The following is a 12,521-nucleotide window of genomic DNA, read 5'->3' as shown; positions in this document are numbered from 1 at the left end:
AAGAGGAGTTATAATTTATAAAGAAGGCGATGTGCTTTTAAAAATTCAAACACTCGTGCAATTTTAACTTCCTCATCTGCGAGAGTTTCGGATAAATTTGGGGTCAGTCCTATCCTGTTTATTGTTGGCAAATAGTGAGTACACTCTTCGAAAATATGTCTAATCTTTTTTGTACTTTTTTTACCGCACCCTTTTGTACTTTTCTAACCATCTTCTACACAATTTCTAAATTAGAAAAATTTATGGATAAAATTGCGCAAGTTTTGATATATGATCGGTATGTGAAAAAGGGTATATAAAACTAAGGTTAAAAAAAAAAAGGATTTAGTTAGTTGGGAATACATAAAAAAATATCTATTAAAAAAAATATTTTGATGTGTAAGTAGTGATAAATTAGTGAAGTGGATGTATATTTAGTTAAATATTAAATTATTTGTGTAAATGTATAAAAAAAAAATTATAAAAGTGTTTTTGTAATTTGTTTATTGTAAACTTTTGTAAAAAACTGTTGATTGTATTTTTGTACTGTTGTATTTAAATATTTTTATTTTTAAAACTTCATAATGGGTAGAAGAGCCCGAAACGTTGTTGGGATGACATAAAGAATAAAGAAGTGGAAAAAAGGCTATAAATTCCGGAAAATAGAAAGAATAAAGTAGTCTAATTCATCTTAGATTTTAAAGATTTTTATTCGACTAGTCTAGTATATTACATTACAGTAATATACTAGACTAGTCGAATACATACACATACACGAATACATATTTATAAAACAAATTTAGAATGAATGAAATTATATTGTTTTGTTTTTTATTGAGTTTCTTACATCGAGAAGAGAACAATTGAGCATTTACAAGTTATATCCTTTGTTTTTGTTTCTGTACAGAGACATCAAAATTAGTTTTATTTTTTTTTGGAAAGCTAACACGCATTTTCTGTAAATTAATTTATTATTGTCAACAATAGAGTACAAGAGTCGGTGAAAAAAGGCAGTTATTTCTACCCAATTTTTGAATACTTTAATGAAAACTATAAATAATTACTATTCAAAATTTATGAGTCTGCCAAGTATAGGTAGGTAGGCGGAATATAAAATGGCGAGTGTTTCAAAAAACTTTTTCATTTAGGGATCCATATCGTTAAAACTACCAACATTACTAGAGACCAAATAGAACATTATTTAAAGAAGAGTAAATGTGCTGAAATATGAGCTCTAGTAGAGTTGTTTACACTCAATAGTTTCCACGATACAGCTTTTTGAAAAGCAACATTTCATGAAATTTATACTGAAAATTTTTGAAAAATCAAATTTATTGTTAGAAACCTTTATTTCAGAAACCATTTGACGTGCAGATGTCTATTAATACACAAATTAGAGCTATTTAAATGTGCTACAAAGTAGCTTATGATGTTTATCTTTGTATGAGTAGCAGTTTTCATGATATTTGCCAAAATATAGCAACAAGATGATAATTTATATTTTATGGGAAACTATATCTCAGGAACTATGTGACGTAAAGATGTAAACCAGCACTTTAATTAAAGATAGTTTAATGGACTATAAAGTGATTTATAATCTTCGTAGGAGTAATAGTTTTCATGATATTTGGATATGAAATATTGTTCGAACAATTTATTGCAGCAAATGTAAAAACTACTATTGCTACTTAGAAAAACGTCGTAAACAAATTAAAACCACATTAATTTGAGTGCTAATAGACATCTGTATGTCGAATTGTTTTTGAGATATAGTTTTCTAAAAATAAATTCACTAACTTCTGATTTGCTGTGCATTTTTTATGAAATGTTGCTATTTAATAAGCTATATCTCGGGAACTATTAAACGTAAATAGCTCTTAAATAATATTATTTCAAAATTTTTTGAGACAAGGTAATTATTTATTAAATAAAACCAAAAATTGTATCCAATACTGTCTCAACACTTTATTTCTTACTAGTCCAACGTTTCGGCTATTCCAGCCATCTTCAAGGACATCTTCAATACAAATCTCCTCCTCACATTAATTCATAATTTTTATTGCAGGCTATTCTGCCCAGGTCATTTTCTTCATTCTAATTTCAAACCTATTTATTTAAAATTTAAAACCATTAATATTTATTTTTCTCTAAAAAATTATCAACAATATAAAATATACCACCATAAAATATAACCACAGTTTGTTATATGGTGGTATATTTTATATTGTTGATAATTTTATAGAGAAAAATAAATATTAATGGTTTTAAATTTTAAATAAATAGGTTTAAAATTAAAATGAAGAAAATGACCTGGGCAGAATAGCCTGCAATAAAAATTATGAATTAATGTGAGGAGGAGATTTGTATTGAAGATGTCCTTGAAGATGGCTGGAATAGCCGAAACGTTGGACTAGTAAGAAATAAAGTGTTGAGACAGTATTGGATACAATTTTTGGTTTTATTTAGTAAATACCTCTATTAGAGCTCATACTTAAATTTACTCTACTTTAAATATGTTCTCTTAGGTTTTCTAGTGTTCTTGGTAATTATAAAGATATAGAGCTCTGAATGCAAAAATTATTGTTTATGACTTTTTGAAACAGACGCTGTTTTCATTAGACATCTGTCCACCTCATGATTCCTGAGTTATAGTGTTCAAAAAAATTTCCGAACGACTAGAAACTGACTTTTTTCCCCACTGTGCTCTTGCACTAACATACGTCTGTTGAGTAGTCAAAATTGATGAGTCTGCCAAGTATAGGTTCAAAATGTTCAGTAAAATTAATTTTTCATTCGGAGCTCTATATCTTTAAAACTCTATCTCTTAGTCTAGAAGACATAGTAAATTTTCTAAAAGAAGTTCCCTATTTACGTTCAATATTTCCCGAGATATAGCTTATTAAATAGCAACATTTCATAAAAAAAATGAACTGAAAAATCAGTAGTTAGTGAATTTATTTTGAGAAATTTATATCTCAGAAACCATTCCACTAACAGATATTTATCAGCACTCAAATTAAAGCTAGTTAAATTTACTATAACATAATTTATGACCTTACCTTCGTAGGAGTAGTAGTTTTTATATTTTCAAAACGTTTATCTATGTTTATTAGGGCTCATATTTTAGCAAATTTACTCTACTTTAAATGATGTTCTCTTAGGTTTTCTAGTGTTGTTGGTAGTTTTAGAGATACAGATCTCTGAATGAAAAATTATTTTTTTTAACGTTTTTGAAACATCCACTATTTTTTATTTCACCTACCTTTACTTGGCACACTCATAAATTTTAACTATTAATTATATATAGTTTTCATTAAAGTTATCAAACATTAGGATAAAATATCTACCTTTTTTTCTCCTCTTGGGCTGTTGTAATAACAGAAACAGTAAACGTCCTTGAAAAGTAGGAATTGAACTATTTCAAGAGCGCAACATAAGAAGTTTCTTTGAAGGAAAAAACTGAAATTTTCACTCTTTTTTTGTCTGTGCTCAATAATCTAAAAACTACTTACTATCTGAAATTAAGATATTCAGTTCTTATTTAAATCATTCTTTTTTTTTTTTTTTAATAATTTATTTATTGATATTTACAACTGTATACACATATATACACATATAAGTAAATTTGCTGTAGGTGACATAGTAACATGTGGAGAATCTACCCACTGATAGAACTCCAATAACATTTCTAGAGAAGAAGATCTCGAGGCCATCTTCTTTTCAGACGCCTAGGAGGATTATTAGGTAATGAAGGAGAAGCCAGGTTAGAAACAAGTGGATTTGGGTGGTTGAGAAGTTTATTATGGAAGGAACGGTATCTGGTTCTGGCCAAATCGGCAACATATGGAATATTGAGGTCCTGATTGATGATTTGATTTGTGACAAAGTAAGGAGCATTAAGGATTTTGGACTGTAAGGATTGGATTCTGGAGGAATTTGATGGTTTAGTGCAGCCTCATAGCTCAACTCCGTATGTCCAGATAGGCCTTATACTAGTCATGTAGATCAGTCTTTGTAATGGATTGCCAATTTAGACCGTTTGTCTAGTAAATGTTGCAATAGTCGGAATCTACGAGCAGTTTCTTGTCTTTTTAGTCTTGTATGAGGATTCCATGTCAGTCGTTTGTCGAAATGTAGTCCTATTATTTAAATCAGAGTAGATTTGCCAGGATTTATGGTAATAAGGTGGTTTGTTCAAAATACCATAACGATTAGATCGAGATCTAGAATAAATGTTTAGATAAGAAAAATAAGATAATCCATTAAGATTTAAAATGGTATATTGGATAAGAAAATAATCTTAAAACCAGTGGAATGATGTTACGTTTGTTTATGATAGTGATAGTTACGTGGGCTCCAAATGGACTACTCGCCAAAGAGGATAAAGAAGAAAGGCAGCATCGATTTGTCCCTTTGAAACTGCTACGTCAAGCACCTCTTCAAGTTCTGCAACAGAAGGATAAATCAAACTCGGAAGAAATTGGTAAGATAAAGTTATAACATATTAGCAAATTTGGGGCCTTAGTGTACACAACACAGAATTCCCGGAACTGCAACCAGTTAGAGCATTGTGGTAGGTAGGAAGATTGTGTCCTGACTCATCTTGTAGAGTTGGGATTGGATTGACATCACTGAACAGAAGATTAGCTAGTACAAGAGCCCAATGGAAAACAATTGGTTATTTCGCCCAAATTTTTGATTACTTTAATGAAATCACAGCTCTCGAAAAATAGTATCGTAGTTAGAGGATTAAAATGAATCCTATCAAATCACCTTTATCCTGCGTCATAAACCTACTGACTGCCCTACAGTAGGGGTATTCATCATGTGTTAAATGTTATAACTATAGGATTGTCTCTAAGACAAACTCTTGAAGAGCCTCTAGCGGATTTTCTCAGCAACTTGTTTTATAAGCCTTTATGTTTATAACCTTTCTTTCCAGAGCCTCATGTTATTGTTTACTTCGAATTTGATTTAAGTTTCAGTTTTGATTTAAGAAATTTATTACAACATGCCTAGAATGAGTGAAAAGTGGAATTTGTGTGAAAGTTTAGCTTATTGATCTTCAAACTAATGAGGAAGAGAATGAAGATGAGCTAATTGACAACTGTATTGAAAGTATTTTCCATGTTCTATCATTCAGATATGCAGTTCATTCTCTCAGGGGATCAGTATTAAAATCTACGCACTGAAGATCTTCAGTATTACCAAACTTGGATGAAGATGGGTTTAATCCCTTTTGAGAATTAACTTCTTTCATTTGAAACTATTTACAAGCCATTCTCCATTTAACAGACCAAGTAATAGACTCTCAGCCACGTTACGAAATAACATCGTTTTACCAAGGCAAAAGAAGGCAATTTTTTCCATTTTTTTTTTCCACAATGCATAACTTTAATAATACAACGGAGAAAAAAAAACAGAAGAGGTATTAGCAGACCGCCTTGTGTTGGATAGGGAGCGATTTGAATTTGAAAAGGAAAGGATTACGGAGGAGCTGAAGCTTCGTAAAATCAAAATACGAAAAAAAAATGAATTAAAAAAATTAAAACTAGAGCTTTTAAAAAAGTCCGATTGACAAAATAATTGAACTTATTGATTTCATGTCAAATCAACACATTTCATACTTTTTTTACCTCATTATCTCATAATCTAATAAAATTTGACACCAGAGTAGTTTCCATAAAGCTTCCTGGCACCTAAGAGGAACATCCAACTTTTATTAAATTATGTCCACCAGTTTTGAAATTATAGCTCTATAGTTTTCTAAATTGTTAATGGCTAGTTCTTTAAATACAAATAGCTCCACTCATGATTAAGGTAGAAACATGGGAGGAGTGACATTTTGTAGCTATTTAAATTAACTTTTACCTGACATGTAACATGCTATATATGCTAGTTAGAAAATTTTTCAAAGAAATTACTGAAAATAAGTGAATTAATTCTTAAACAATACATAAGGTTTGAAGATAGGAGGATAATGGGTTCATTAATACAATAAATACTAAAAAACTGGGTTATAGACATAATAACAACTTTTTAAAAACCTTTGGTTTCTTGTATAATAGTTTCAAATTGAAAGTAGTTCACTCTCAAAAGAGATTTAAACCTATCTCATCCAAGTTTGGTAATACTGAAGATCTTAAGTGCGTAGATTTTAATACTGATTCCCTGAGAAAAGGAACTGCATATCTGAATGATAGAACATGGAAAATAATTTCAATAAAGTTGTCAATTAGCTCATCTTCATTCTCTTCATCACAAGTTTAAAGATCAACAAGACACTCATAAGCTAAACTTTCACACAAATTCCACTTTTCACTCACTCTAGGCATTTTGTAATAAATTGCTTAAATCAAAACTGAGACTTAAATCAAATTTGAAGTAAACAAGTTGCTGAGAAAATCCGGTAGGGGCTCTTATGCATTTAACGTTTAACATGACTTCAAATAGGGTTGCTCACAATCCTATAGTTATAACATTTAACATGGTAAAACATTTTACATTTAACACAACATCATGAATACCCCTAATGTAATACAAAAAAAGTTAAAACATCCGAAATCATCTTAATGAGAAGGATGAACCTGGTATGCTGCTACCAATTATAGTCGCACTATTTGTTAGTTAACTTTAACATGTCAGAATATCACGATCTAAGTTTTGTTTGAGGTATATGACGTGTAATAATTAATTAATTCATAGTGTGCTCCAAAATTTGCTGCTAATTTCAATGGTTCTAAATCTTCTCTTATTTCTTTTATACTATCACCACCTCCTTACAGTTCCTCGGCCCCCAAATGCAAATTTTGGCGCCCACATGGTAATCACTGATTTATCAACTGTTAACGCCATAATATAATTATATTGTAAATAGTATTTTTAGTATTTAGTTTTATAGTTTTATTAGTGTTTAATTTAGTTACATTTATTTTTATTTGTATTGTTGTATGTAGATTTAGTTATTTGAAAAGAAAAATGTGTAATTATTTCATAATTTATCGAACTATTTTATTTTTATCTGAGAGGGCTTTTTATTTTTACTTGTATATTTTGTTTATTTTAGTTTTTAAAATGTTTAAATTGAACCAAATAAATGTTTAATCCGAGCCAGTTTGTTTTTTGTTCATTTTAAAGCCTTCCAACAAAAAGACAGTCGATTTGAGGTAGCTTTAGGTATTATCAACTTTAGGTATTCCAAGGGCAGAAATGAGGGTCAGCCAAAAAGTTACCAATCCTTCCCAACCAGGATAGGATGGACGAGATCTATTTCTTTGTTCAGCATCAAAGAGAATAATGTCAACCAAGCATTCTTCCATGTCGGATTGAACCGGCGGACTGTTTTCCAGAACCAATCTTGCTAACCAAAATGTTTTTTATAACGCTAGTGGTTTAATGAGGTTCAGCCAAACTGGTTACTTGGTGGTTACTCTAAAATTAGATACTTAACAGCCGTGGTCGATGGGCGTGGGTTCCAGACCGTAAAATTCGGCACTTGGTAGGTTCGATTTTCACCTGGGGGCAGTGAAGTTTATTTCTCAGGGTCTCCAGAGATAAATTTTGATACTACTACTCTGGTTACTAGCGACAACTTCAAAGTTGATGTCAGGGATTGGCAAAACGGAATACTGGGTCCAGTTTGAAGTTGTCCCCACCAATACCAGTACCAGTACTAGTACCTCTAGAATAAACACCCTTCTTGCTCCTCATATGTCAGAAATAACGTGACAGGGATAAACAAAAGGAAGAGAAAAAAAAGGTTTTACGATAATGGGAAAAAGAAAGGAGCATTACGCTCGAGAGCAATGTGCAATGTAGGGAATTACAGAAGTAAGAACTAGCTGGAGTTTTAAATGTGATCTCTTTGCGACCGAAAAATATCCACTGGCTCCTTTAAAATACCCGTTTTATCCGACATATACCGGCTGTATGTTGTTGCTCGCAAGATATAAACATATACACACATCTACACACATAATCACATATACCTATATTCACGTACACACATATGCACGCAAATTGCAAATTAAAAAACAAAACAATTTAATTGAAGAAGTACTATAATTTAGACAAGAGGCGATGAGCTTTTGAAAATTTAAATACCAAAGTTACTTTAGTTTCCTTATCATTGAGAGCTTTAGATAAATTTGTCTGCTGTCCTGTTCTATTTATTCTCGATAAATGGTGTGGGCGTGTTTAAAATAAATGTTTAACCGTTACAATGGAGTGAAAATACTAGCATATTGAAGGTGAGAATGCGTGAGTCCCGTATGGCCTATTTTAAAGCGGGTTAGAGCAACTTTCTGCAGGTGTTAGGGTAGGATGTAGACCATGGTTTTACAAATCTTTTTATTCCCTGTAATTTACTTGTATTTGAACCAAGTAAATTACAGACTTGGAGAACTTTCATCCCGCATGGCTTGTCATCTTTCCGATATTTCTATTGGTCTAACTGAGTTCTGATGGGATAAGAAATTGATGTGAGGTGCCTCGGCCAGTGGTACATTTCTGAAGCATAGACGATGGTATACATTGCCCTATTAGAATATATTATATTTCTGAATTTAAAGCAAAAAAAAATCAAAATAGATTGTTAAAGCCTCCGGAAATAAGACGAAGTCTTCTTGAAGGAAGCTCCAAAGAAAAACAAACTAGCTCGGATTGCCAAAATAAACATGTAAACCAAATAAAACATTTGAATATAAAATTAATAGAGATCGAAATAAAAGACCTTTAAGATAAAATAAAATTTACAATATATATTATAAAAATGAACGAAAAAAATTACAAATTAATAGTGCTATATAACATAACCGCCTGGTTGACGACTATTTACCGTTTTGGCGACTCCGATGGGTTAGAGGCGAGAAGAGACGATCCTGAAAAAAGGATGATCACCGCCGATAGGTCAAAGAAAGGTATTCCTGGATGTAACAATAATTTAGTTATTGATTCGAAGATATAGACGCAGCGTTTCTTTCAAAAGTGGGCCCACGTCCATACTGGCTCAGTAATAGTCATATTTTAATTAAATTAGTCACCACAATGGTACTCATCAAACACAGTGTAGTGTTTAAGTATTAATCACAATTAACAGTTATTATTTATTAATATCAAAATGGCCACACTGCACTCTACAGACACAGACGGGGTTGTGGATTATTACATTTACAATTAAAAATTAAAATGCATTTAGAACAGAACGGCCAAACTAACAGACAGGGCTGGTAATAGACACAACTAATAACCATTATGTCTTCACAAACACTAAACACAGACTGGGTTGGGTAATGTGTTATAATGGAGATTAATTAGCAACTACTGATTTTTAAATAAAGTTCGTCGGCCTGTTGCTAGGCGATGTGGCCAAACAACTCTTAGCAACTGTTTTTACTTTTAAATATAATAATAATAATAATAAAGGCCTAACGAACCCGAAGGTTCGATGCCGATAACATCAAACGCTCACTGCATACATCCTCCCAATGATGCCCCTCCAAAACCAATTACACTAAATCAGTTTTAACCCAATCCTCCTATCTACGCTTCGGTCTACCCTTCGGACATTTACCCGTTTTTACAGTGTTTATTAGCATTTTAGGGATCCGCTCGTTACTAAGCCCTACAACCTTACATGTCCATCTTATACGCCGCAACGCTATAACTTGAATTATATTTATCGAGTGTAGGTCCCTTAATTCAGACGCTGTTTATCCCTTAGTGTAAGAGATCACGTCTCGTGGGAAGGATAATAGTTTTGTAAATTTTTATTTTTAAGTATAAATATATTCTCACCATGTATGCCGATGACACATGCCTATTGTCAGTGAATAATCATCCTTCCATTATTTGTATCCCAAACCCTCCAATCCCACATCACCACCCTTGAAGAATGGTGCCAAAACTGGAGGATTAAAATAAATTCCAATAAATCCCACCAAATCACATTTACCCCTCGTCGTAAACCTTCGTCTAGCCCCATAGTATCTTTTAATAATATCCCACTTATTCCTGTTGAACAGATCCGTTACTTAGGACTAAATCTGGACAAACGACTGACACGGAATCCTCATACAAGACAGGAAACTGCTCGTCGATTCCGACTATTACAACATGTACTAGACAAACGGTTCAAACTTCTAATCCATTACAAAAGACTGATCTACATGACTATTATAAGGCCTATCTGGACATACGGAGTTAAGCTATGGGGCTCCACTAAACCATCGAATTCCTCTCGAATCCAATACTTACAGTCCAAAATCCTTAATGCTCCTTACTTTGTCACAAATCAAATCATCAATCAGGACCTCAATGTACCATATGTTGTCGATTTGCCCAGAACCAGATACCAATCCTTCCATGATAAACTTCCCAACCACCCAAACCAACTCGTTTCTAACCTGGTTTCTCCTTCACTACCTAATAATCCTCCTAGGCGTCTGAAAAGAAGATGGCTTTGAGATCTCATTTAGAAATGTTTTTGCAGTTCTATCAATGGGTAGATTCTCCACTTGTTTGTATCCTGTCATAATATCACTTACAGCAAATTTACTTGATGTGTATGTATGTATACAGTTGTAAATAACAATAAAAAAAAAAGTATAAATATAAGTATAAAAATATACATGATTTTTTTTTAATAACAAAACTTTGAAAGAAAATATAAATATAAATATACATAATTAGATTAAAAATTATTACTATTTACAAATTAATTAATAAACTTGGCATTAACATAGATATTAAGTATGTATTTTCAATCATTTAATGCAGTAAAAACCGTGCCCGTGTAGGCGACATATTTCCGTGACAACGTATACTCTATAATCCTCTTACCCCCACCACCTCACTCTTACCCATCCCCACCACTACCTTCTCCTTTACGGGACACTTTTGCCTGCATGACTCTCAGCATCTATAATCCTCTTACCCCCACTACTACACTACTAATTACCTCCCCCACAATCTACTTCCGTTACGAGACACTTTTTCTAACATGGCATCCCGCAAAATGATTTATAAGACGTTGTCACGTCAAAAACATTATTTTGTCGAACAGAATTCTTACCTACACTTTAATCTCTCCTACCATATGTTTTTAAAAGTTAGTATTTCTATATTGGTTCTATCGATAACTAATCAAACTAATCGATGATTGACGTACTAGTTGCAGTAGTATCTAATAATACACCATTTGGCCAACGCTTGAAGGAATGCCGACCTAGTTACTGTTGTCAACAGTGGCTCAAATGTTGTGAAAAGTGGTTCTGCTGTGGAATTGACAGCGATGGCGACAATGTTTACGAATGGTAAGCATCAATTGGCAAAATTAAAAATTATATTAAAATGTTTTATTAGCTCTTTATTGTCCTTTTTGTTCTCAGGAAAATTGTAGGAGTGTATTGCCAGCTTCCTGAACCGAGGGTAGACCCTAAACGAATACATTAGCGTGATTTACAATTTAAGTATAAAGGTATAAATTTTTAAATTTCATTCATTGCAATAAAAAAAAAAAATACGAAATTTAATAAATAAAAGACGTTTATTGTTTCATACACCTTTTAGATCTGCTAGTGTGCACTCCTTCTACTCGGAGGCCGACTATCAATGGAATTCCAAAGTCGATGAATACAAATGAAAATGAATATTAAAACCTTGTCGATTAATTTTAATTGCATTTTTAATTCAACATGTTATAGTACAAGAGCCCAAGAGGAGAAAAAAAGGCAGTTATCTCACAAAATAACAACAGCCGCCATTTTTTATTCCCTCTACTTATACATGGCAGACTCATCAATTTTGACTATTAATTATACATAGGTTTCAATAAAGTAATCAAAAATTGGGGTGAGATAACTGCCTTTTTTTCTTCCCGGCTATTGCACTATTATGAAGAGAAGATGTTTTGGGAGCGGTCAGTGAAGAACACAATGAAGTAATAACTTATTTATTAGTGCCAATGTTTCGGCCAAAATTTCTAGCCTTCATCAGGGCTAAGTAAAAAATATAAAATAACAACCAATAAATAAAAGGATATATAGAATAATTAGAAAAAGGTAAAATAACGAACATTATAGATACATAATACTTTCAGAACATTCTTTATCTTTAAACCATTCCTTAGATTTTGATAAAACTTCTATGCTTGCCACAGTCAGAAACCATTACAAAAGGCTTATCTCTGAAAGCTTTTATATCCAACGTTTTTCTGTTAACATAAAACCGAACTTATCGTTAACATATTTCCAAATACTTAATTTATTAAAACAATATTAATATTTTTGTTTTCTTTCCTTTATGTTTTATGTTCTTTTATATGTTTTAAAATTAGTTGTCGTTACCCTTTTATATTTTTCTTTTTAATTTCTAATTTTTACCCACCCAAGTAACTTGTAACGTATCCTTAACCTTCCGGTAGCTTCTTCATCTTGAACACGATTTATGTATCCATACTGTTAGTTGTTTCCTTTTTTTCTAATAATTTTATGTATCCTTTTACCTTTTATCCATTGTTGTTACCTTGTTTTTTCTTATATATA

At 31.9% G+C, this 12,521-nt stretch overlaps 1 protein-coding gene across 7 annotated transcripts in view; it reads left to right on the top strand.

Annotated features, from left to right (window-relative positions):
• The window catches only part of LOC106682101 (uncharacterized), a 37,466-nt gene that overhangs the window by 13,584 nt on the left and 11,361 nt on the right, over nucleotides 1–12,521 (top strand). For 3 of the 7 annotated variants that reach the window (XR_010842916.1, XR_010842917.1, XM_014422790.2), the window contains exons 2-4: nucleotides 4,319–4,462; nucleotides 11,150–11,291; nucleotides 11,367–11,455. Coding sequence is in view for 3 of the 7 variants with exons in the window: in XM_014422790.2 (XP_014278276.1) it covers nucleotides 4,319–4,462; nucleotides 11,150–11,291; nucleotides 11,367–11,430 (350 nt within the window). In the remaining 4 variants the exon portion in view is untranslated. Of the gene's footprint in view, nucleotides 1–4,318; nucleotides 4,463–11,149; nucleotides 11,292–11,366; nucleotides 11,456–11,520; nucleotides 11,650–12,521 lie in introns of those variants that run through there. The other 4 variants (XR_010842920.1, XR_010842922.1, XM_014422799.2 and 1 more) reach the window with 3 other exon arrangements.

This window comes from Halyomorpha halys, unplaced genomic scaffold (genome assembly GCF_000696795.3).
Source record: "Halyomorpha halys isolate HHAL.00 unplaced genomic scaffold, Hhal_1.1 Scaffold22.1, whole genome shotgun sequence".
In the NCBI taxonomy this organism is placed as follows: Eukaryota; Metazoa; Arthropoda; class Insecta; order Hemiptera; family Pentatomidae; genus Halyomorpha; species Halyomorpha halys.
The sequence above is the reverse complement of the archived record's forward strand: the minus strand, read 5'-3'. Positions and strand labels throughout refer to the sequence as shown.